Source organism: Cetorhinus maximus, chromosome 35 (assembly GCF_964194155.1).
Source record: "Cetorhinus maximus chromosome 35, sCetMax3.hap1.1, whole genome shotgun sequence".
Taxonomy (NCBI): Eukaryota; Metazoa; Chordata; class Chondrichthyes; order Lamniformes; family Cetorhinidae; genus Cetorhinus; species Cetorhinus maximus.
In genome coordinates this window covers 10,877,673-10,905,099 of record NC_135913.1, presented here as the reverse complement: position 1 = coordinate 10,905,099, position 27,427 = coordinate 10,877,673, and the positions used below count along the sequence as shown (strand labels likewise).

The window sequence follows — 27,427 nt, the reverse complement described above, 5'->3', positions numbered from 1 at the left end:
AGATGAAGATGATTTTTAGTGAATGTTCATTATGCATCAGTTCTCAGCCCAGTGACTGTTTATTGTGCTCAAAACAATTGGAAACGCCATCACTGAGCAGATCCTTTCCTTCTCATTCTCAGTGTTTATCTTTCACTCTGATCCTCAATATATTCATTCTTATTCTTTGCAGAAAGTCACCGAGCTCACGGATAAGGGAAACCGGGCGGACAGTTCCAAGCTTCTCCTAAGTCTGGTGATGGAGAAAGGCTCTCGGGCCCGAAGGGTGATGTGGGAATCCTTTGTGAAAGTGCATCATGGGGTCCCAAAGTTGGATAAAATAATAAAAGAAATACAGGAACTTGGTACGTTAAAATCACACAGTGAATTCAATTTCAGATTCAAACATTGCAGATTTTGCTATAACACGTCAGAGATCTGATTTCATGAAAGTTAATTGCTTTAAACAGGTTCTGATAGATTTGATTACATGAACATTGGAAGAGGCTTATCGGAAGTACCCAGTCACCTGAAAGGTAAGAGATGAAATGGACATTTCAAACCATTTCACTTTTTTTTATTCATTCACGGGATGTGGGCTTCGCTGACTGGACCAGCATTTATTGCCCATCCCTAGTGGCCCTTGAGAAGGTGGTGGTGAGCTGCTTTCTTGAACCACTGCAGTCCATGTGGTGTAGGTACGCCCACAGTGCTGTTAGGAAGGGAGTTCCAGGATTTTGACCCAGCGACAGTGAAGGAGCAGCGATATATTTCCAAGTCAGGATGGTGAGCGACTTGGAGGGGCAACCTCCAGACGGTGGTGTTCCCATCTATCTGCTGCCTTGGTCCTTATAGGTGGTAGTGGTCGTGGGTTTGGAAGATGCTGTCTAAGGAGCCTTGGCGAATTCCCGCAGTGCACCTTGTAGATGGTACACACTGCTGCTACTGTGCGTCAGTGGTGGAGGGAGTGAATGTTTGTGGATGTGGTGCCAATCAAGCGGACTGCTTTGTCCTGGAGAGTGTCCAGCTTCTTGATTGTTGTGGGAGCTGCACTCATCCAGGCAAGTGGGGAGTATTCCATTACACTCCTGACTTGTGCCTTGTAGATGGTGGACAGCTTTGGGGAGTCAGGAGGTGAGTTAATTATTGCACGATTCTTAGCCTCTGACCTGCTCTTGTAGCCACAGTATTTTTGTGGCTGGTCCAGTTCAGTTCCTGGTCAATGGTAACCCCGAGGATGTTGGTAGTGGGGGATTCAATGATGGTAACACCATTGAACATCAAGGGGCGATGGTTGGATTCTCTCTTGTTGGACATCGCCATTTTCTGACACTTGTGTGGTGTGAATGTTACTTGCTACTTGTTAGCCATGCCCTCCTTCACTCTTCATTGAACCCCTGGCTTGATGGTATTTGTAGAGTGGGGGATACGCCGGGCCATGAGGTTACAGATTGTGTTCGAGTACAATTCTGCTGCTGCTGATGGCCCACATCGATGCCCGGTCTTGAGTTGGCTGGATCTGACTGAAATCTATCCCATTTAGCACGGTGGTAGTGCCACACAACACAAAGGAGGATATCCTCAATGTGAAGGCGGGACTTCGTCTGCATAATGACTGTGCGATGATCGCTCCTACCGATACTGTCATGGACAGATGCATCAGCGGCAGGCAGGTTGGTGAGGATGAGGTCAAGTGTGTTTTTCCCCTCTTGTTGGTTCCCTCACCGCCTGCTGCAGACCCAGTCTAGCAGCTATGTCATTTAGGACTCAGCCAGCTCGGTCAGTAGTGGTGCTACCGAGCCACTCTTGGTGATGGACATTGAAGTCCCCCACCCAGCGTACTGCGTCGTTGCCACCCTCAGTGCTTCCTTCGTTCAACATAGAGGAGAACCGAATCAGCTGAGGGAGAGTGGCACGTGGTGCTCAGCAGGAGGTTTCCTTCTCCACGTTTGACCTGATGCCATGAGAATTCTTGGGGTCTGGAGTCGATGTTGAGGACACCCAGTGTAAATACCACTGTGCCACCACCTCTGCTGACAGGACTCCCAGTCCCATGGATAAGGATGGATATTATCTGATAATATGGGACATTATCTCCATGAGGATTGACTAGCCTGTGAGACAGCCCTCCCAATTTTGGGAGATGTTAGTATGGAGGACTTTGCAGTGTCGACAGGGCTGCGATTGCCGTTGTTGTTTCCTCTGTCAATACCGGGTGCTGCATCTGGTTTCATTCCTATTTTGTGTTCCAACTGCGTGCGAGGCCATTTCAGAGCTCACTGCAAAGAGCTAATTGCTGTGGGTCTGAAGTTGCATGGAGGCCAGACCAGGTAAGGACGGCAGATGGGTTGAACCAGATGGGTTTTTACAACAATCGACAATGGTTTCATGGTCATCATTAGGCTTTTAATTCCAGATTTGTATTGAATTCAAATTCTACCATCCACCATGTCGGAATTGGAACCCAGGCTCCCAGAGCAGTACTCTGGGTCTCTGGGTTACTAGTTCAGCGACAATACCATCGCCTCCTTTCTGAGAATGCGAATGATTGGAACGTTTGTTTTAGAGATTCTCAGATTCTGAAAATCAGATGCTGGGAAACAGGAGATTGAACATGATGAGGATTTGTCATTGATCCTCAACTATGGACATATTCAATTTACAATTCATATGATATGATTTCTGTTGTATTCTGTAAATATGTGGGCAGTGCATTTTTTGACTTGAGTTTTGACCAGCTGCTGTTTGCTATTCTGATATTTTATACACAGCTGCCAGAATCCCACTACGCTGTGAATCATAATGCAAACCTGTGTGTGCACGGATTCTCTGGGCTCACAGTGAACAGCTGGGCCCTGAGCCAGATGTTACGGGTTCCCTGCACCCAAGAAATCATTCCCATCATTAACAAATCACATGCTGAGCAGGAAGATCGCAAAAGGTCCACCAAGCCAATTCCACACCACAATGGCTCAACCGTGATGGCTAAACAGTTCTTCCCGCCGCTGCCTCCCACTCCCCCACCCCTGCCACTCTCAAGGATCAGGCAATCTCCTGGTAGAGGCAAAAATAGAAAAGCCCAGAGTCAGTGTGGGAAAACGTTCCCTCGTATTCTTCTCTGACCTCCTCAGTTGATCGAATCTAATTCAGGAAATCACGTTGTCCAGTTGTTACCTATAAGCCAGTTACTTTCTACATGATGCGATCTCTGTCCAAGTCAGGAACTGGTCCAGCTCCCTCTTCAGAGTCAGCACCGACCATAGCAACTGGAAACTCATTCCAAAGGCTCACAGTTCTCTGGGTAGAGAAAAGAATCACTGAATATGCTGGCTATTCCTACACTTACATAGTTTAAACTAATCCTCCCCAATTTGATAAACTAGCATAATCTATCAATCAGGACTCTGTCTAGGCATTCATGTATTTACTAGGCCTCTGTAAATTAGCATAAATCTTTGCTGCTTGAAAGTAAATAAATAAAATCCTTGAGCCTGTCTGAGTAGCTGAGCTTCTCTAAGCTGGGAATCATTCCTGCAGCTCTCCTTTGGAACTTTTCCAATGGTACTCTATTATCCACCATGTAGGGGTAACCAAAACTGCGCACACTATTGAGATGTGGTCTGACCAGGAACCTGTACAGGCAATGTGATAGCCTTTGTTTTATACTGATTGGTTCCATTAATATAAACTCAATACTTTGTTCGCTTTACCTACAGTTTTTCTACATTTATCATGCTCCTTCAGTGATCTGTATGCAATAACATCAATATCTTTTTTTTATATCTCACCCTGTCTCAGTATTGTTCCCTGCAAATGATGCTTGTATTCAATATTGGCCCAATCAATATGTATGAGGTACAGTTATCTGAATGAAACACTGTTTGCCTATGATTGTCCACAGTTGTAGCAGATCTAAATGCTTTATTGGATTTGATCGCCCTCTACTATCTTAATCTTCGAATCGATGTATTTGTCATCTGAAAACGTATATATTGTACTCCTAACACCCTACTACTTGTGCTCCTGATTCATATTTTCACCCTTGTCCAGTTCATAAATACAGATTGTCAAAAATCATGGGTGTAGGACCAACCCTCGGGAGAGATCACTTGTCACATATCTTCCAATTAAATTTGAGGTTCGGGATTGAAGAGATTTCCTAATCCAGTTTCAAATTTCAACTCACACTCCATCAAATGAAGGATGCTTATCGAAGGCTTTCTGAAAGTCTAGAGTGACAATGTCCACCAGATTTCTCCCATGCCCTATCCTAGTGACTTCCTCAATAAACTCCACCAAATTTGTTGGACACAAGCTAATTTTTTTGAAGTTGTGTTGTGAATTTCTAATGGCCTCTTCCTTTTCCCAGTGATCATAAAGAACATTCCTTATTATCCCTTCCACCATTTGTTCCTTTTTAAATGGTATGGATAATGTTAAAGAAATTTGAAACATTGCATTTTTATTATTTCACGGAACAGAATGAGAGGTCAGAAAGTCTTTGATCCGAAATGAGAATATCTACAGATATTCACACAACAGAACATTAATGTGGAGAAATGTGAGGAAAAGGGAATATTCAGGGTGACTGGGAATCTACTGACCCATTTCCTCATGGCGGTGAAAGAGAGCTCACTATTCTACTCAAAGAATAATCCTACAATTCACGGGTTGTGTTTGAACCCAATGTAATAATTAAAATAAATATATTTTCAATTTCCCAAAACTGTTGAAAATTGGAGCAAAATTTATTATTTGTAAACAGTTCAAATGAACTGTGAATGTTCCTGCTCTAATGTTATATGGAATGAAGTAGGTAGTTGTTCCATTTCTAGTTCTGATCAGTAAGATGACAGGACTATTATAAAAACACAATCAATGTATGCATGTGTAAAACTCCTGAAAAAGTGTTAGCGATTTCTGAAACGCAGGACAACAGGAAAAGGATTATTCTTTTTGAGTTCTCTGCCCGAAGGCAGGTCCGACTCACAGCTAAACCATGGCAGGGCAAGGAGGCAGGTCCAAGATCCACCCCAGCTGGAATGGAATCGAGCCCCATGCTGTTAGCACCAACCTGATCCACACTGGCTGCCCAGAAAACTGAGTCAATCGGCCCTAATATCTCAGATAACCTGCCCGCATCCTGACAGAATACCAGAAGGAATCTTGCTCTCCAAGTGCACAGTGATATCAAAGATAACTTGCTGAAGGCAGGTTACAATAACAGTGGGACTCCTGAAGAATTACAGTTACTCCTTCTCCCACTCCTACCCAATGTCCTGTTTACTATTGCTGCAGAAGATTGGCTTCGCTGAGGATTTCATAAACTGATTGACAAGAACATCTACTACCATATAACCAGGGCCTTTGTGGATTTGTAATGAGGTGACTAGAGTAAGGGCAGGTCAGAGAGTGTTAACCATCAGAGAGAAAATATCACCTTTATAAAATCTCCATGTTCAGTAAATATTAGAACCAAGTGACGACTTTAAATTTTTCTTGGTCATTGCTCACTTTCAAGCGAGGTTTCCAATAATTGAGCTTTAATTCTAGCACAAACTTCGATTGAAACCGTAAAATGAATCTATCTATTTAGCAAGATCATAAGCCTTTTATGTTACTACAACTAACATTTTTTGTCTACTCTAATTGAAGGTGCTCAACAGAAACACAAGGAGATCCTCCGGGTTCAAACTGAAACATTGAGAGTGAACACTATCCTAATAAAGGAGAAGGTTAAGATTTTCCAGCTGGTTGATCAATACGCTGAGCTAACGATCATTTCTAATGTTCGAGATCGGACACTTGTAGAACATGAACTGCTGGCAAGAGGCCGGGACCATGAAGAGTGGAGAAAGAAAGATCTCCGGAGAGAACTGGAAAAAATCCGAACTGATCAATTGTTCCAGAGCAGTTTTTCCCTGAGAAAATCTAAATCTGGGAATTCAGCAGCAGTGAGTGGAGTCCCAGGGATCGGAAAAACAACAATGGTACAAAAGATTGTTTATGACTGGGCCACTGGGAAAATATACCCAGACTTTCAATTTGTTTTCAGTTTTAAATTCCGGGATTTGAACAATATTAACAGTAGAATAAATTTGAGGAATTTGATACTGGATCAGTATCCTTACTTCGGGAATATTCTGGGAGAGCTCTGGAAGAGCCCAGAGGGATTGCTGTTTATATTCGATGGTTTGGATGAATTCAAGGACAGGATTGATTTTTCTGACAATCGGAGAAATACAGAACCTCAGTTCATGTGCACAGATCCCGAATGCTGGTGTGAAGTGTCTGACATTGTGTACAGTTTAATACAGCACAAGCTGCTCCCAGGATGTTCAGTGCTAGTGACCAGCCGCCCCACTGCATTACATTTATTGGAAAAGGCTGAGATCAGTGTCTGGGCTGAAATCCTTGGATTTATTGGTGATGAACGGAAGGAATATTTCAACAAGTTTTTTGAAGATCAGACGGTGTCAGCAGCTGTTTTCAAACACGTGGAGGAGAACGAGATCCTGTACACCATGTCCTACAACCCTTCCTACTGCTGGATCCTCGGTCTGTCACTGGGTCCCTTCTTTACACAAAGAGACAGGAAACACCAGCAAGTTCCCAAGACCATCACCCAACTATATTCCTACTATATTTACAACATTCTGAAAAACCATGGCTGAGAGATTGAAAGCCCCCGTGATGTGTTCCTGAAGCTTGGTGAGATGGCCTTCACAGGAGTCTCTGAGAAGAAGATTGTGTTTAGAAATGGAGATTTGATCCAGTACAATCTGCAACCTTCCCAGTTCCTGTCTGGGTTCCTGATGGAACTTTTGGAGAGAGATGCTTCTATCCAGTGTGTGGTTTACACGTTCCCACACCTCACCATCCAAGAGTTTGTAGCTGCAGTCGCACAATTCCTGAGTCCCAGTCCCATGGACATCCAGAAACTCCTCAGTGAAGCGGACAGTGAAGAAGATGGGAGATTTGAGATATTTCTCCGTTTTGTTGCTGGTCTCTCCTCCCCACAGTCAGCTCGGCCCCTGGAGGAGTTTCTGAGTCCATTTCTTCATCAAACAACCTGTCGAGTGATTGACTGGGTGAAGGAGAAGGTTAAAGGTCAGATTGGAAACACAGACACTGAAACTGGTAAAAGGAACCTCCTGAACACATTCCACTACCTGTTTGAGTCTCAGAATAAAGCACTGGCTCAGGCCACAGTGGGATCTGTGGAAACACTTGCATTTAGTCGATTGCGACTGACCCCGATTGACTGTGTGGTCCTGTCTCATGTCCTTGGACTCTGTGATTCAATAAAACACCTCAATCTACAGTGGTGCAACATTCAGTGTGAAGGACTCCAGCGGCTGGAACACGTTCTGTACAAATACCAGAAGCTGAGGTAATTGCTTGTTTGGTCCTGTAGCTCGTATTTTCATTATTGAAGTCAAATTTACTATCTTATAAATGAGAAAATAAATAACTTCCAGTTCAAGAAAAAAGAGGCAGAGCCAGAAAAAACTTTACAAAATAGGATGAGTGTATAATTCCAAATTGGAAAATAAGAATAATGCCTTTGTGAACAAATTGTTGGTATACTTAATGGTCAATTAAATAGTTTAAGCGTGGGATTTTGATGATAAGAAATAGTGCTAATTATTTACAAACGGAACAGAATATAGACAGTCTAAGGATAATAAACACCGTGGAGATAAAAATAACTTAAATAATAATTATAAACCATATCAACTGTAAGCTGTACTGATCACAAGGGGAAATAAATCGTATATATCATCATAATTAATCAAATTGTTTCTGTCGGGAGGGTGAAATATCTTAAATTTAGATAATTACCTAAGAAGACTTTTCGAATTCTAATTATTTAAATTTGCTCCCAATTCTGTTCATTTAATGTAGAAACCTGCTGCTGATCTATAAGTTCGAATTCCCAATTGCACGTTCATACCCAGAATGCAGACACACGCTGGACAACTGGGAGGTATTTTCAGGAATCTGTACCACTGACTGGTTCTTACACAGAGTGGACAGTCTTTGGTAGAACTGACAGTTGGTATAGAACAGGATTTTCTGATAATCCACCCCATATCTGTGAAACTGATGTAAGCAGTTGGAAATTCCCTTGAAATGTAATAAAAGCTGCACCTGCAGTAAATGTCGTTGTTATTTAATGGGGAATAACGTGGGAAACACCCCTCCCATATCAACTAGGGGAACAGGCACATGTCAACTTTGTAACAGGACAGAATAAACTTTCCTTGTTGCATAAAACCCAGCGGATAGATTTTACAGCAGCAGTTAGCACACTTTGACAATATCCAGCAATAGCTGGAAATCAAGATGTGGAAGGGAGAGAGGAACCTGGTGAAATTAGAATCACTAAGGAAGCAGTGCTGAGTGAACTGATGGAGCTGCAGGCTGACAAGACTCTGCATCCTGATGGGCTTCATCTTAGGGTCTTAAAAGAGATGACTAATGAGGTAGTGGATGCGCTGGTGTTAATTTTCCAATATTCGCTAGGTTCTGGAAAGGTTCCATCAGATTGGAAAGTAGCAAATATTCAAGAAGGGAGTGAGACAGAGAGCAGGAAACTATAAGCCAGTTAGCTTGACGTCTGAAGTGGGGAAGGTGTTAGAATTGATCATTAAGGGGGTCAGAGCTGGGCACTTAGAGAAACTCAAGGTAATCGGGAAGAGTAAACATGGTTTTGTGAAAGGGAAATCATGTATAACCAATTTAATGAAGTTCTTTGAAGGAGTGACATGTGCAGTGATAGAGGGAAGCCTGTAGACATACTGTGCTTGGATTTCCAGAGGCATTTGATAAAGTGCCGCATCAAAGGTTATTGCATAAAATAAAGACCATGGTGTAGGGATTAACATATTAGCATGGATAGTAGATTGGCTGGCTTTCAGAAAACAGAGGCTATGCATAATTGGGTCCTTTTTCCGATTGGCAGGATGTGATGAGTAACTGCCGGGAGTGCTAAATTTAAGGAGCACAGGTCCCATTTCAAACCCATATAAATTAGAATCATTTTTTTCGTCTGCTTAGTGTCCTGCTGAGTGTTGTATTTATTTGTTGTCCATCATATAGGGCTATAAAATGGGCATTGTGGGCTCACACCTCCTGAATGTGTAATATCCACTTGTTCACAATTTCAGATTACTGAATGGCATGCTGGACCCTCTATTAGTAAAGTGCATGGCGGCCTGGATACTGTGCAAATCTCTCATCATCACATTCTACCCAACTCCCACCCTCCAACTGGACCAAAGCTTTAAAGACACTCAGACATTGTCACTGGCAGTGAAGCCTTTGTACATCATGTTGTCTTGGAGGCCCAGCCAAACTCTCTTTCCTCCTGCCTTCGTGACTGTGCCCTGCAGCACACTGGCACAAGATTGCACATACTGAGGCCTTACTCACCCTAGCCACCTTCATGAGGTCAATGAGGCCCTTCTGGCATTGAGGCCAGGTTCTCCTGACAAGCCCAACAGCTCCTGCTTCCCAGACAGCACGTGTTTGGCTTGGCTTCTTCCTCTTCCCACCGGATGGCATCAGCTCCTCATGTTGGTTGGACACTGCATGTAGGAGGGCTCTGAGTGAGTCCTCATTAAATCGAGGGGCTGGTTTGACCCTTCTCCCCTGCCTCTCCCCTCGCTGCAATGGCGCAGACATCTCTGAAGGAAAACATGCAGCAACTAGACAACTCCTCCATGCAACGGTTCAAAAAGAATGCCAGCTCTGTTCTGGAAAAGTTTGGAGACAGCAGAACTCATAAATAAACACTCAGCTGAACAGCCTGGAAATAGCTGAAGTCCCAGTGAGCCTCCAAGCTGTAAACAATGCCAGCATTTGTTACGTCCTCTGACACTGCCCCATTCCAGAGGGCCCATTAAATTACTGACTGTGACTTTGTTTCGGGTCAAGGCCAATGACCTCAAAGGCTGGATATGCCGCCCTCCAATACTGATTGGGCAGATGGTCGCCCCCTGTTGGCCTGAAACCCACCCTCCGTTCGCAATTGGATCAATTAACCGATCATACGCCAAGTTTGAATGGTGGGTTCGGAGATCCGCCCACTTTCGGGTCAAGTTCCCCCTCCCCCTCCGTACAGGAGCGGATTATTCAGCCCCATGTGTGGGGATTCGGAGGGATTAGGGCTTAATGCTAAATCAAGTGGGGGACACCCCTTCCCTGTCAACGAGGAGAACAGGGACATTTCAACTTTGTTAAGGGGAGAGAATAACATTTCCTTGTTGTATAAAATCCAGGGGGATGGATTTTAAAGCAACAGTTAGCAGAGTTTCACAATATAATTCACTCCGAGGTGTTGTACAGAGTAATGTAATGCACAGAGTTATGAAGAACTTCGAATCACTGCTTTAATTCTTGAAAAATTGGGTCGTTCTCATAAAAGCCCAGAATTAAGGAAGAACAGAAATGAGACAAGTTTCCTCAAACTTGGCCGGCCAGTCACTGAGCTTCAGGAGAGTAATTCTGATCATCAGGGATTGAGGCCAAACTGGGGGACATTTAGAGGCTGCACACAGACAACTCTCTGTCTAATAAATATTGAGAGGGGTGAAAGTGGCATTCACCAGTAGTCAAATTAGTGATAGTGAATTGTTCACCAGTTTACACTGCTCATTGTTTCCTTTTCCCTTCAATTGAAAGGAAAATCAGGTGAGCTGTAGTATGGGCGGGTGATCCAATATCACCCATCATACACTATCGACAAAAGATCAAATTACCCCCAATAGATTTAATTTACAGTAACAGTAAAATCTCTGCATTGATTTCTGATGTTGCTTCCATGTTTCCTGTGATATTGGGAAAAACAATTGAATCTGATCTGAGTTTTTATTCAATGTAATTACATTTCGGGGCTCCCCGAAGGAGGGAAACAGAGGCAGCGGAGGGAGGTGGCGAAAGTGCCAAGAATACTGGCACCGGCAGTGTGTCAATTTGAAGATACTGATGCTCGTTTCATCATGAATCACCAAGAGTAGGCGGGTTGGGACAGGAATCTCAATTAAGACAGTTGAGAACTTTGTTCAGCACATAATAAGGTTTGAGATTTAAAGTTCTAAAGGAGCGGACAGTTTATCTGTTCATCTGAAGGAAAGTGGGCACAGAATGGGAGCCAGCCATGGCTGCCACAGCCTGATAAGAAGGTCAGTGGGGCAGGCACTTAGTAAGGGGGTTCCTTGGTGCTGCTGAGGTGGCAGGGAGAGTGGAAACTCAGGATTTGAATGGGGTTGTCACTCCCAGCAGTGCGGAGGGAAACTCAGGATTTGAATGGGGTTGGCACTCCCAGCAGTGCAGAGAGAAACTCAGGATTTGAATGGGGTTGGCACTCCCAGCAGTGCGGAGGGAAACTCAGGATTTGAATGGGGTTGGCACTCCCAGCAGTGCGGAGGGAAACTCAGGATTTGAATGGGGTTGGCACTCCCAGCAGTGCGGAGGGAAACTCAGGATTTGAATGGGGTTGGCACTCCCAGCAGTGTGGGGGTAAATGAGGGAGAAAGGATGCCAAGAACAATTGAGAGGCCACCTTCCCAGAAGGATGGCTCCAGCTGTCAGATGTTGGATGAGGGGCAACACCCTCCACAGGGAGGGCAGAACCCCAGGCTTCAGAAGGGCACGGGAGAGGAAAGAGGGGCAGGAAGGCAACAGAGGCCAAACATTCAATACAGGAACTATTGCTGAAGACGGAGCTATCAAGGCCCAGTGATGGTGGATATTGTGACCCTTCAGGCAGTGGCCACATACATCTGTGCCCTCAATGCTGAATACCTCACAGCGCTGGTCACAGTTATTGTGGCATTGAATTCCTTCACTTCTGGCTCCTTCCAAGGATCAGGTGTGGACCTTAGAGACATGTCACATGTGGCTGCTCACCAGGTCATCTCACAGGTCATGGATTCACTTTTTGCCAGAGCTGGACAGCGCATTCATTTAATAACAGAGAGGCCTTGCAGTGACACAGGGATTCCCCCAGGAGCAGGGTATCACTGATTGTACCCATTGGCCATCGAGGCACCCAGTGACTGGTCAGGGAGACCCATACAGGAAGGGCTTCCACTCCCTCAATGGCTCGTCTGTGACCACAACAAAAACTTCCTCCATGTGTGCACTCACTTTCCTGGCAGCTGCCATGATACTTCATCCTCCAAAGTCTGTGTCCTAGAGGATAACGGATATTCCTCGAAGTGATGTTACTGAGCTCTCTGTGGGAGTCCCAGAAAGAGGCACAATGGCTGGACAACCATTGAACAGGACATCAGGCTTCTGAAGATGTGATTCCAGTGCCTGGGCCAGTCGGGTGGTGACCTCCAATCCCCTCTTGCAAGTGTCTCTGTCAGTGTGGAAACCTGCTGCATTCTCCATAACATGGCTCTCCAGAGAGGTGTGGACCTTGAGGACAATGAGGCACTGGGGTGACACAGCTCATCGAGGGAACAGCAGGCTGTGAGAGAGGAGGTGAAGGGAGAGGACGCTGAACAAAGTGGAGCCCCTGCTGCATGATGAGGTGGCTTCCTCCTGCCCCCCTCGGGGAAGAGGAACTCTCCCCCGCCCCCCTCCCTCATGGCCTCCAGTTTGGCAGCGATAAAGTGAGGGGCTTCCCTGCCCTGGGTGCCAAGCCTCGGGCTTCCCTGTGACATCTCACTTCCCTCTGGTGCTGTGGAAGACTTTGGTACAAACTCCTGATCTCTCCCTCAGGACACCCAGCAGCCTCAATGATGGCTGCCAAGTGAACAGGAAATCTGTCTCCATGACAAATAATGACGTCTCCATGTAAAAATCATAACTTTAATCACTTTCCCACCGGTTGTGGGTTTCTGACCCAAAATAACCCCAGCTCCTGTTCCTTGCCTCCATTGTGAATATTCAGCCTGTTTTAATGTGTTTCTCACTTCTCTGTTTAGACTGAGTTATAATAATCTGGGAGATGCAGGTGTGAAACTACTGTCTGTGGCCCTGAGGAATCCAGGCTGTAAAATACAGGAACTGGAGTAAGTGCCAGACTATGTGAGTTTGTGTTTGTAATAGCCGGATGTCTGACAGTGTGTATTTTTATTATTGGTATCAGGATTTTGGTTATTAACAACACTATGTACATTATTATGGGTATCAGTAACAGGATTGATATTAATCAGTGGGGTGAAAATGGACATGGAAATGGCAGGGATGAACAACAGGTAAAATTACATTTTCTGGCGTCTATAGGAACACCTGATATTGAGGTCTATTGAAGCAGACCCATATTGTAGATGACTGATGCAGTGCTGGCTATTCTGCAACTCCATACATGTCCAATTTCACCCCTGCCTGTATTTTGTCCAGATTTCCACTGTTTTCCCTCCCTCTGATCTCCAGACTGTGTAACAACTCTCTCACAGATTCTTGTGCTAAGGATCTTGCCTCTGCTGTCAGTACAAACCAGTCACTGAGAAACCTGGACCTAAATAATAATAAACTGAAAGATTTTGGAGTGAAACTACTGTCTGCAGCTCTGAGGAACCTGGATAGTAAAATTAAGAAACTGAGTTAAGTACATAAGAACATAAGAAATTGGAGTAGGAGTTGGTCATTTGGTCCCTCGAGCCTGCTCTGCTATTCAATAAGATCTTGGCTGATCTGCTTGTGTTTCGAATTTCACATTCCTATCTACTGCTCATGATCTTTGGTTCCCTTGCCTAACAAGAATCTATCCAGCTCTGCCTTAAAAATATTCAATAACCCCGCCTCCACCACCTTCTGAGGCAGAGTGTTCCACAGTCTCACAACTGTCTGAGAGAAAAAAAAAATCATATCTGTCCTTAAATGAAAAAACCTAATTTTAAAAACAGTGACTCCGAGTTCTGGACTCACCCACAGGAGGAAAAATCTTTTCCATGTCCACCTCATCAAGACCATTCAGCACCTTATATACTTAAATCAAATCACCCCTCACGCTTTTAAACTCCAGTGGAAACAAGCGCAGTCTGTCCAACTTTTTCCCATAAGACAACCCACTCATTCCAGGTATCAATCTGGGAAACCTCCTATGACCTGCCTCCAACCCATTTACATCCTTCCTTAAATAAGGAGACCAAAACTACACACTATTCAAGATACGGTCTTACCAATGCCCCGTATAACTGAAGCATAACATCCTTACTTCTCTGTTCAATTCCCTTTAATAAAGGACAGCATTCCATTAGCCTTCTGAAATACTTGCTGTACCTGCATCCTAACTTTTTATGACTCATGTACTAGAACACCTAGATCCATCTACACCTCGGAATTCTGCAGTCATTCCCTGTTTAAATGATACTCTACTTTTTTATTCTTCCAGCCAATGTGAACAACTTCACATCTTCCCACGTTATAATCCGTTCGACAGATTTTTGCTCCCTCATGCAACTTATATATATCCACCTTAAACCTCCTTCTATCCTCTTCACAACATACTTTGCAACTTATTATTTGTGTCATCGGAAAATTTAGCTACCATGCCATCACTCCCTCCATGTGAATCATTGATGTAAATTGTAAAAGGTTGAGACCCCAGCACAGATCCCTGCAGGACTCCGCTCGACACATCCTGCTTTTCGGAAAAAAGACCCATTTATATATTAAGATAAAAGCAAAAAACTACGGATGCTGGAAATCCAAAACAAAAATAAAATTACCTAGAAAGACTCAGCAGGTCTGGCAGCATCTGCGGAGAGGAGCAAAGTAAACGTTTCGAGTCCGTATGACTCTTCAACAGGAATTTCTAACATGCTTTCTCACATCCCACAGCTGCAATGTAACACCTGTCCTGCCCTTCTAACCTATGTTATTTAGTTAACTAAACTGAATGACTTTATTCCTGTGTGTGCTACAATTTACTGTGCTTATTGAATGTGAGCACCACTGACAACTAAAAGTTATATGCTTCTTGAATACACAGGTATGTGTTTTAGGTGCTTGTTTTAATTTTTTTTAATGCATGTTTAAATTTTAATTTTAAGGTTTTAAAGTTTTGGATTTTTTAATTTCAAAGTCTCAGTTATTTTTATTTATAGATCGACCTTAACTCCCACTCCAGTCTAAGCGCTCACACTGTCCATCCCACTGGGCACTTACCGGCCAATCAACGCACTGCCTTCCTGTGACGTCACAATTGCCTTTCCCCCACCACTGCTGCCTGACAGCAGCTGAAACGGTGCATTCCTCAGCTCCCGACTGCCCCCTGCAGCTCCGCTCCCACTCCCAGCAAGGTCCCAGACTGTGAGATTGTGTTTATAATGACTGTATGTCTGATGCTGTAAATTATTACGAGTATCAGTAATAGTGTCACTAACAAACACTGCACATTATCAGTACTACAAGTATTAGTGTTGTTAATAAACACCACGGATTTATTCTGATTCATGAAATGTTTCTCTCTCTGATCTCCAGCCGGATAGTAACAGCCTCACATATTCATAGCTTCCCTCTCAGTACAAATTGGGCACTGATGAGTCTGGACCTGAGTTACAACAAACTGCAAGATTCAGGAATAATACCTTTAAAAATCATTTAAAGTCATTCTCAAAGACAGGAATCAGAATTTAAAAATGGAGAAAACGATTATTGCTTCTACAATTCCCATGGTGGAATTTTATGGTCCTTCTCGCCAGCGGGATTTTCCAGACCCCGCCGAAGTCAATGGATTGTGAACGGCCCATCCTATTTTACAGCCCCTCCCGTTCTGTAAAATTCCCCCCCCATATTGTATTCTTACATTTTTAGCTTAGGTTAATTAGACATTCACATTATAGATCTTTAAACTTGAAAGCTTCTCAGTTTGTAATAAAAGTATAAAACTTCCATAAATATATTGGTATGGCAGATAATAAACTATCAAAATGAATAAGCTATCACAGTCTGTGACTCCCAATAACCCAACAGTAAAATTCAGAAACTGTGTGAGATGTTGTTTCTGATAACGGGATGTCGAACACTGTACGGTATCATTAGTATCAGTCATGGTGTCATCAACAACAACACCAACTTTCATTCATATAGCAGCTTTAATATAGTTAATTGTCCCAAGACACTTCACAGGAGTGTTATCGAACAGACTTGGGCAGTGTGGAAAATGAGATATTAGGACAGGCAACTAAAAGCCAAGTCAGGGAGGTAGGTTTTAACGAGAGTGTTAAAGGAGAAGAGAGGCGTAGAGAGGTGGAAGGAATTAGGAAGGGAAATCCAAAGCTTGGGGCTGAAGAGCTCAAGGTGCAGCTGCCAATGACAATAATTTCCATATTTAATAATCTGAATCATAAACATGTTGTTATTATTAGTATTGGGAATAGTGTTATTTAAAATAAAACTTATTAATAGGCACATAATTAGCTTGGCAGCGAAGTTAAAGCCCAAGTAATAAAAGGCACTGTGACAGCATTGATATAAAGTTGTCTGAGTGACAGGAAACAGAAAATAGTTGTTAATGGTTGTTTTTCAGTTCGAGGAAGCAGACAGTGGAGCTCTCCACCGGTTGCTTCAGGACGAGCAGTATTCATTTCTTGATATATGTTAATGACTTAGACTTGGGTGCACCTAAAAATGAGGTGCCAAACTGGTGAAGCTGCAACCCAGGACAACTTGCAGGCCAACTAATGGGAGAAGCACGTGATCCCACAACCAACCGATAAGATCAAAGTTTTGTACACCTGTCACATCCAGTTGTGAATGGTGACGGGCGATTAAACAGCTCACTGGAGGAAAAGGCTTCACCAATATTCCCATCCTCAATGGGGGAGGCCAGCCAGGTCTGACGATTATTGACTCAAACAGTCCAATTTAACTGGGTCAGACCCATTCTTAGACCATTAAAGTTGGCTTTCCCCATATTAATTATTCTTACTCTGGACTGTTCTTTGTTTTATTCCATAGTCAGCTTAAACCTTATGATACAGTGATCACTCCTTTATACTTGATCCACTTGGCCCATCTCATTCCAAAGAATCATGTCAAGCTGTACATCCTTTCTCACACTGGAAACACGCTGCTGTAGAACCATTTCCTGGTCACTCTAGGAATTCTTGCCCCCCTCTGCCTGTCACATTAATACTATCCCAGTCTATATTTGGACAATTAAAGTTCCCCGTTATAACTACTCTTTAATTCTTGCACCTCTCTGGAATTTCCTTGTAAATTTGTTCTTCTCCATCTTTCCCCTAGTTGGTAGCCTATAGACTAGCAATGCAATTGCACCTTTTTTGTTCCATAGATCGAGCCATATAAATTCTGTCCTTGTCCTCTTTGGATCATCCCCTTTCTCCAGCACTGAAATATTCTGCTTCATCATTCCAACCACCCCATTCCATTTTCTCCCTTTCCTATCTTTCCTGAATACCCTATATTCAGGAATAGTTATTACCCAGCCCTGCCATTCGCTGAGTGAGGCCTCTGATACTGCCACAGAACCATATTTCCACATGGCACGTGCACCTGGAACTCACCAATCTTATTTACCACACTCCATGCATTGACAAACATGCTCTGTAACCCTGATTTAGACTTTATTGTCTTCCCCCTTACTCTGTACAGACTTAATAACTTACTATTTCCTACTCTAGTGCTATATATTTCTCCCAGTATTCCTTGGTATTCCTCTCTGCTATTACCTCCTGGTTCCCACACTCCTGCCAAGTTAGTTTAAACCCTCCTCAATACCAGGAGCAAATCACCAGGCACTCAGCTCCAGCTCTGTTTAGGTGCAATCCATCTGGCCTGTAGAGTTCCCACCTCCCTCAGAGCTGGTTACAAAGTCCCAGCAATTCTAATTCCCTTTCCCCTGCCCCATCTTTCTAGCCACTAATTCATCTGCTTACCCTCCTATTTCTGTGTTCACTTGTGCGGGATACGAGGAGTTATCCAGAGATTACTGCTTTTCAGGCCGCGCTTGCTAATTTCTTACCTAGCTCCCTAACTTCTGTCTGCAGGGAAACAGTCTTAGTATAGGCTACTGAACTTTAAGTACTGATACTTCACTTAAGGGGTTATGAATCTTTGGAATTCTCTATCCCAGAGGGTTGTGGATCTCCATCGTTGAATAAATAATTCTAAGGCTGAGAGAGACAGGTTTTTGTTCCCTCATGGGATTGAGCAACATGGGGAGTGGGTGGGAAAGTGGAGTTGAAGCCCTAGGTCATCCATGATCATATTGTCTGAGCAGGCTACTCCGGCTCCTATTTCTTTGTTCTTGTGCAGCAAGACCTGGAGAATTTGTAGGCTTGGCCTGATAAGTGGCAAGTAACAAATGCACCACACAAGAGCCAGGCAATTACCATCTCCAACAAGAGAGAATCTAACCTCGCCACCACTCCACCACCACCGCCCTCCCTCCTACACCATAGGCTGGGAATTCTGCAGTGAGTAACTCACCTCCTGACACCCCAAAATCTCTTAACTATCTAGAAGGCCACAAGTCAGGAATATGAAGGAATGCTCTCCACTTGCCTGGATCAGTGCAGCTCTAACAACAATCAAGAAGCTCGACACCATCCAGGGCAAATGAGTATGCTTGAACAGAATCCCATTGACCAACTTAACATCCATTCCCTCCACCACCGACCCACATTGGCGGCAGCATCACACCAAGACTCCTTCAACAGCAACTTCCAAAACCGTGGCCTCTACCACCTGGAAGGACAAGGTCAGCAGATGCATCAGAAACTGCAAGTGCCCCTCGAAGTCACACACCATCCTGACTTGGAACTATATCCCCGTCCCTGCACTGTCACCTGGTCAAAATGTGCAAGTGAAGCTTGAGATTCAACATACAGACGTGTTCCATATGAGTCTTTACTTAGACACCCATTTAATATAATTAATCTTCCACCTTGTGCCTTGTTCCACCATTTCTTTCAATGTGCTGAACATTTCCCTGGAACCGTTACCACATGAGGCAAAAACGTTGGAAATGTATTGAACTCATTCTGTGTTGTCCTTCCATTGTCACCCTTTGCAGGAGGCAGTGAACTGTTAAAGGCCCAGTAATGTCCTTAAAATAATGGTGAAAGATTAATTTTGTGATGCACCATCTTAAAATTCATTGAAGACACATACACAGCAAGGTGATATGTCACAACAAAATATAACCCTGTGAAACCCAAGTGCAATGAGATGAACCTTTTAAAGTGATGATGATGGGGGCTCCTACATTGCACTCCCCCTGCGCTGTTAGCTGAGGTGGAGGCAGGGTGCTGACCTTTCTCCTCCGAGGATTTCAATGACCATGGTGGTTGTCCTCCGGTTCCCTGAGGTCTGGAGGGCCCCAGCACACTGAGGGCCTCCTGCACAGATACTGGAATCGGCTCTGTTATCGTGGGTTTGTGAGGTGCTGGTGTTCCAGTCAGAGCAGTGGAGGACCCGCTGCCAAATCCAGGAGCACCCTGAGAGGAGCCCCCAGATGCTGCAGGCAGTCACTCCTATAGACTTTCAGGGCACACTGGACCCTCCCTGCTCACCTGAGGAGTCCGAGGACTTGGTGGTGACTCCAGTCACCTCACCCCCTCTCACCCAGCCATTGCCCATGGAGGTGGTGATTACATGCAGGTCAGTGTGTATCTCCAATCGTTGGTCTGCTGGATTGACTGTCCATCAAGGTCACCAATCTCTCAGTACAGGATGCCTAGGGCACTCATGCCCAGGACACAGCAATACTCATAGCTTGGATTAACTCCTACATCCTCTGTGTCTGGTTGCACACAGCTTCTTTATGTTAACATACCTCATGCTGCAGTTCCAACATCTGCTGCCTTGTGTGTCTTCAGGAGCCAGTGAACTGTTAAAGGCCCAGTAGTGTCCTAAAATAATGGTGAAAGATTTTGTGATGCACCATCTTAAAATTCATTGAAGACACATACAGTACACATAGCGTCTTCAACGCTAGTGACATGTCATCAGCCTGAAGCTTGACATTGCCTTTCCCTCCCATAGCCCTCCGAGTGTGAGTGACCTTGGCTATTACTGTCTCCATCAGCTGCTCGGGCGTGTCTGTGCTGTTCACCAGATTGTGACTCCTTTACTAATGGAATGTGACTATCTCCCAACGTGATAATACCTGCACTGGTGGAGGGTGCGAGGGGAATAATGTGCACCCTCTGAGGTCCCCTTCTCGTCCTCAGAGGTGGATGGCTGTCACCCGGTCACAGCCCTCGATCTGTGAAAGAAAAAATAGTGTTTCTAGAGAAATGTTTGTTTTGTGCTCGCCAGAGGGTCTCCTGTGTCCATCCATTAGGGCACTCATTCTCTCAGCTCCACAACCTACCTCAACATCAGTGATTGCCCACCCTGCCTCCAGATCTCCCAGTTCATGTGTCTGAATTTCCATGGGTGTAAGGATGAGGAGATCTGGGGTCCAGTGACCCATCTTGGCTCAGGCCCTCTCGTCAGCTGTTTACATCTACAAGCATAGAAATCTTCATGTAACTCGCCCATCAAAGACACACTAGCCTATACTGGTGTTAGCCTGACTGTCCCGCATGGCACCACATGCATGTCTCCTGCATGCAGCACTCATCAGCGTGCAACCCTTGATCTGTCTTCTGCCATTTCAGCTCTTCACTCAGTAACCAGGACTCCCTCGCTAGTCCCTCCAGAGCTGCTGTGTTTGAAAGTACTGCTGGCTGCCTTTACAGATGGCACCAGCATTGTCTGAACCAGGACGTCCCCTGTCTGCACCACCGAAGTGGACGGCTCCTCCCACCTGTCAGCTCTGATAATATGGCATTGGTAACTCTGACTACCCTGACCCTATGTCCAAACACCCACTTACGGAGGATGGGGAGGCCTGGGGGCTGGACAGTAGGTGATTGGGGTGTCAGGGAAGAGGCGGACTGAGGGTTGGAGAGAGGTCCTGCGGCCACTGGACCTTGGTGGGGCAGCTGGGGGTGAGGGGGATGGGGGATGTCCGAGGTTAAAAGGGGGGCTTCTGATGGAGAAAGCTCCCCGCCCCTGGCCCCTTCCGCCAATGGCCTGAATCCGGTTATTTTTGGGCTTCCACCAGACCCAGGAACTCCTCCCGCCGACCTAAAAATTGAGGCTGGGTGGGAAAGGGCCCTCAGGTGATCAATAATTGGCCACTTAAGGGCCTCAACTGGGGTGAGGGCGGGTGGCCCGTCTGAGACCTCACCCACCCCAGCGTCAGTCGCTGAGAGGTCTCGGCTGGTGGGAAACCCAGCCCAAAAATTTTACTCTCACCCATTGCTTAAAAACCTCCTGGCGGGTGAGCTTAAAATTCAAACTGTTATCTCTAATTCTTTCTTCACATAAAGCGTCTGACTTGCTGAGCATTTCCAGCATTTTCTATTTATATTTCAGATTTTCATCATCAATAGTATTTTCCCTCTATATAATGGAGTGTCTCACACTGAACATTACTATTGTCATTAATAGTGTTCCCTCAGACACCAGAGATTTACCCTGATTCCTGTTGGTTTTCTCTCCCTTATCTCCAGTCTGTTCAATAACAATCTCACAGATTCTTGTACCGAGGATCTTGCCTCTGTGATCAGTACAAACCAGTCACTGACAGATCTGGACCTGGGTTTTAATCCACTGGGAGACTCAGGAGTGAAACTACTGTCTATGGCTCTGAGGAACTCGGGCTGTAAAATACAGAGACTGGGGTAAGTACCAAACTATGTGAGATGATGTTGATAATAACTGAATGTCTAACAGTACATTTTCCGCAGTGTTATTAGAAAAATAAATAAACACTGTCCATTATTATTAATGTCAGTGATAATGTTATTAATGAAAATGAAACTGCATTTCCACTGCCTCCTGTTATTTCTCTCTCTCTCTAACGGGTTTAATTTTCCCGCTTCATTGTCCGCGGGAGCTCTTCAACGTTTGCGCGTGCCCGCCAAGCCAAATATCGCACGAGTGCACGATGACGTCAGGACGCTCGTCCGACATCATCTCGCGCGATTCCCCGCCTGCTTGGGTCAGGCACGCGCCCGCCTGCGGGACTCTGGGCTCTGTTTCTCCCTTCACAGATCCTGTCTCCCAGGCTGACTATTTCGAGAACATTCCTTTATATTTCACACCCACAGCATCAATTAGAGATTGCTTTTATGTTTTGAAGTTGTTTTTCTTGAATGTTTCACACTGTATATTATTATTTTAATCAGTCACGTTCTTTGAAAGGAACTGGAAATTTATTCTGATTCCTGTTATTTTTTTCTCTCTCGAACCCTCCCCCCACCCCCCAGTCTGGAGGACAACAAACTGACAGATTCCTGTGCTGAGGATCTTGCCTCTGTTTTTAATCCCTCACTGACAGATCTGAACCTGGGTAATAACAACCTGGGAGATTCAGGAGTGAAACGACTGTTTGTAGCTCTGAGGGGACCGGACTGTAAAATACAGAAACTGCAGTAAGTACCAGACAGTGTGAGATTGTGTTTAGAATCACTTAATATTTAACAATATATTTTGAACACTGTTACTATTATTAGCTTCTGACAGCCAATGCTGCTGCCTGGGTGGGCAAGACCTTTTGACCAAGTTCACTTTTATCCTTAGTCACATATGAGGCTGTAAGGCTAACACTGTATACTGACCTCACAGCCATTATCTTTCTCCCCGTCACAAACTCCATTCCTTTACCATCCTCCCTCCATGTCCACACACGAGTGACACGGGTTTAAGGTGTGGAGTCCCGTGATTTGTTTTGTAACTCTTTTGAGTTATCAACAGATCGCATGTAACTCTTTCGAGTACATTCACGGTTCTTGGTTTCCTGGAGTGGGACATGAACCCACAACCTTCTGATTCAAAGGCGAGGGTGCTATGAACTGAGCCACAGCTGACACCTCTGATTTGTTTTGTACCCTCACCATTTTTGTCACGTTAATAATCGGTGCGCTTCCATTTTACAATCTCCCCTGCCCCCAATTTACTGTCACTTAAAACCAGTCAAGACGCTGCTTTTCCCAGTTCTAATATAAGCTCATCAAACTGAAACATTAACCTGGCCTGAATTTTTCCCTTGTCGGGTGCACGATCGGGGAGCCTGGGAGCGGATGTGAAATGTGCTTCTGCCCGATCAGCCCCGCGACCATGATCTTACGCTGCTTGGCCAATTGAGAGGCAGCCAGTGTGAAGCGTACCCGGGGAAAGGCTCAGCACTGCCGCTGGGGGAGGGAAGAGGGCGGCACCGACCTCACTGTAAGTGCTGGTGAGCGCTTCCAGTGAGCTCCCTGAAGGCAGACAGATGCCTCATAGAGCTGCAGACCCCCAAATAATAAAATAAAGCACAAAAGTGCTGCAAAACTGTCCCTGCAGCAAAATCAAGCACCTGAAAACAGGCCTCACAAAAAAAAAACAGGCCCCAGATATTTATTTTTATTATAAATCCTAACGGAGATTTCATCCCTCCCTTGGATAAGGTTTCATCAAGAATGTAAAGGCTGCCTGGTCGATTGGGTCCCCCAACGTCAGGTTGGATGGGCCACGAAAACCCGCTGACAATTGGGACGTTAATGGGTTTAATTTCCCGCTTCATTGTCCGCGGGAGCTCTCCAATGTTTGCGCGTGCCCGCCAAGCAAAATATCGCACGAGTGCGCGATGACGTCAGGACGCTCGTCCGACATCATCTGGCGCGATTCCCCGCCTGCTTGGGTCAGGCACGCGCCCGCCTGCGGGACTCTGGGCTCTGTTTCTCCCTTCACAGATCCTGTCTCCCAGACTGACTATTTCCAGAACATTCCTTTATATTTCACACCCACAGCATCAATTGGAGATTGCTTTTATGTTTTGAAATTGTGTTTCTGGAATGTTTCACACTGTATGTTATTGTCTTGAATAGTGACGTTCTTTGAAAAAAAACTGGAAATTTATTCTGATTCCTGTTATTTTTTCTCCCTCGCACCCTCCCCCCCCCATTTCAGTTCTTGTGCTGAGGATCTTACCTCTGTTTTTAATCGCTCAGTGACAGATCTGAACCTGGGTTTCTAACAAACTGGGAGATTCAGGAGTGAATCGACTGTCTGTAGCTCTGAGGGGACCGGACTGTAAAATACAGAAACTGGCATTGGGCACTGTGAGATTGTGTCAAGAATAACAACATTTAACAATGTATTTTGAGCACTGTTACTAGTATTAAAAACACTGTCCATTATTAGTAGTGTTAGTTATGCATAAAAAGAAACATTTATTTTAATTCATGTTATTTCTCTCTCTGACCCATCGGCTATGGGATGCCAGTCCCAAAGATCTTTGTGTCTCGGGTGTAGAGGAATAATGTGAGGTTCCACCCCCTCCTCCTCCTCAGAGTTGGGTGTCTGTCCCCTGTCACTGTGGTCATTGATTTGGGAAGAAGAGAAAAGTGATGAGATGGCAGAAGCTAGGAAAAGGTGGTGGGGTTGCTCTGTTAATAACTGATGACATGAGTACAGGAGTCAGAAATGACCTTAGTTTAGAAGATCAAGATGTAGACTTAGTTTGAGTAGAAATAAGAATTAGGAACAGTAAAATGTCACCCGTCTGAGGCCCCGCCCACCCCAGCGTCAATCGCTGAGAGGTCTCGGCTGGTGGGAAACCCAGCCCAAAAACTTTACTCTCACCCATTGCTTAAAAACCCCCTGGCGGGTGAGCTTAAAATTCAAACTGTTATCTCTAATTCTTTCTTCACATATAGTGTCTGACTTACTGAGTATTTCCAGCATTTTCTATTTATATTTCAGATTTTCATCATCAATAGTATTTTCCCTCTATATAATGGAGTGTCTCACACTGAACATTACTATTGTCATTAATAGTGTTCTCTCGGACACCAGAGATTTACCCTGATTCCTGTTGGTTTTCTCTCCTTTATCTCCAGTCTGTTCAATAACAATCTCACAGATTCTTGTGCCAAGGATCTTGCCTCTGTGATCAGTACAAACCAGTCACTGACAGATCTGGACCTGGATGCTAATCGACTGGGAGACTCAGGAGTGAAACTACTGTCTGTGGCTCTGCAGAACTTGGGCTGCAAAATAGAGAGATTGGGGTAAGTACCAAACTATGTGAGATGATGTTGATAATAACTGAATGTCTAACAGTACATTTACAGCAGTGTTATTAGAAAAATAAATAACCACTGTCCATTATTATTAATGTCAGTGATAATGTTATTAATGATAATGAAACTGCATTTCCACTGCCTCCTGTTATTTCTCTCTCTCTAACCCCAGTCTATGGGATGTCAGTCCAACAGGTTTTTGTGCCGAGGGTGTTGGGGAATAATGTATTGGTGCACCCAGAGGTCCTCTCCTCCTCCTCAGAGGTAGACGGCTGACCCCAATCACAGCAGCCCTTGATTTGTGAGAGGGAGGAGAGTGATTATAGGGCAATGCACATTCTAACATTTCCTTCATACTACTCCATGTTACTAGGGACTGATACATGATCACTATGTTTTGTGGTCTCCATAGGCTCTCCTGTGTCCATCCATTAGGCCATTCACTCTCTCAGCTCCACAACCATCTCACCGTCAGTGATTGCCGGCCCTGCTTCCAATCTCCCAGCTCTAGCATTTCATCTTCCATTGGTTTAAGGATGACAAGATCTGGATGTAGCCGCCCATCTTGGATCGTTCCCTGACATTGTGTGCTCTCTTCTACAAGCACGTAACTGTCCATTGTTACTCACTCATCAAAGACATACATGAGCCTACGCTGGTGACAGCCTGACTGTCCATCGTGGAGACACAGGGATGCTTCCTGCTTGCACCCACTGAGTCACGGCAGCACAGGAGTCAACTCTAACTGACGGGGGCTCTCCACAGAGAGGCTGACATGCTTCTGACAGCCAATGCTGCTGCCTGGGCATTGCCAGTGGCTGGGTGGGCAAGACCTTTTGACCAAGTTCACCTTTATCCTTAGTCACCTATAAGGCTGTAAGGCTAACACTGTGTACTGATCTCACAGCCATTATCTTTCTCCCCGTCACAAACTCCATTCCTTTACCATCCTCCCTCCATGTCCACACACGAGTGACACGTGTTTAAGGTGTGGAGTCCCGTGATTTGTTTTGTACTCTCACCAGTTTTGTCACGTTAATAATTGGTGCATTTCCATTTTGCAACCACCCCTCCCCCCAATTTACTGTCACTTAAAACCAGTCAAGACGCTGCTTTTCCCAGTTCTAATGTAAACTCATCAAACTGAAACATTAACCTGGCCTGAATTTTTCCCTTGTCGGGTGCACGATCGGGGAGCCTGGGAGCGGATGTGAAATGTGCTTCTGCCCGATCAGCCCGCGACCATGATCTTACGCTGCTTGGCCAATTGAGAGGCAGCCAGTGTGAAGCGTACCCGGGGAAAGGCTCAGCACTGCCGCTGGGGGAGGGAAGAGGGCGGCACCGACCTCACTGTAAGTGCTGGTGAGCGCTTCCAGTGAGCTCCCTGAAGGCAGACAGATGCCTCATAGAGCTGCAGACCCCCAAATAATAAAATAAAGCACAAAAGTGCTGCAAAACTGTCCCTGCAGCAAAATCAAGCACCTGGAAACAGGCCTCACAAAAAAAACAGGCCCCAGATATTTATTTTAATTTTAAATCCTAACGGAGATTTCATTCCCTCCCTTGGATAAGGTTTCATCAAGAATGTAAAGGCCGCCTGGTCGATTGGGTCCCCCAACGTCAGGTTGGATGGGCCACGAAAACCCGCTGACAATTGGGACGTTAATGGGTTTAATTTCCCGCTTCATTGTCCGCGGGAGCTCTTCAACGTTAGCGCGTGCCCGCCAAGCCAAATATCGCGCGAGTGCGCGATGACGTCAGGACGCTCGTCCGACATCATCTGGCGCGATTCCCCACCTGCTTGGGTCAGGCACGCGCCCGCCTGTGGGACTCTGGGCTCTGTTTCTCCCTTCACAGATCCTGTCTCCCAGGCTGACTATTTACAGAACATTCCTTTATATTTCACACCCACAGCATCAATTAGAGATTGCTTTTATGTTTTGAAGTTGTTTTTCTTGAATGTTTCACACTGTATATTATTATTTTAATCAGTTACGTTCTTTGAAAAGAACTGGAAATTTATTCTGATTCCTGTTATTTTTTTCTCTCTCTCACCCTCCCCCCACCCCCCAGTCTAGGGGACAACAAGCTGACAGATTCTTGTGCTGAGGATCTTGCCTCTGTTTTTAATCCCTCACTGACAGATCTGAACCTGGGTTATAACAACCTGGGAGATTCAGGAGTGAAACGACTGTCTGTAGCTCTGAGGGGACCGGACTGTAAAATACAGAAACTGGAGTAAGTACCAGACAGTGTGAGATTGTGTTTAGAATAACTTAATATTTAACAATATATTTGAGCACTGTTACTAGTATTAAAAAACACTGTCCATTATTATTAGTGTTAGCTATGAATAAAAAGAAACACTTAGTTTGATTCGTTATTTCTCTCTCTCT

General features: G+C 44.9%; 2 protein-coding genes across 2 annotated transcripts in view; one reads left to right on the top strand and one right to left on the bottom strand.

The window, feature by feature from the left end:
- The window catches only part of LOC144672030 (NACHT, LRR and PYD domains-containing protein 3-like), a 977,887-nt gene that overhangs the window by 178,520 nt on the left and 771,940 nt on the right, over window positions 1-27,427 (bottom strand). The window lies entirely within an intron of this gene.
- Window positions 470-27,303, top strand: LOC144671987 (NACHT, LRR and PYD domains-containing protein 3-like). The gene is given in 6 exon segments (XM_078533924.1): window positions 470-515; window positions 5,635-7,372; window positions 12,924-13,010; window positions 21,477-21,647; window positions 22,236-22,400; window positions 27,105-27,303. Coding segments are annotated over 6 exon segments (2,376 nt in total). The 3' UTR covers window positions 27,274-27,303.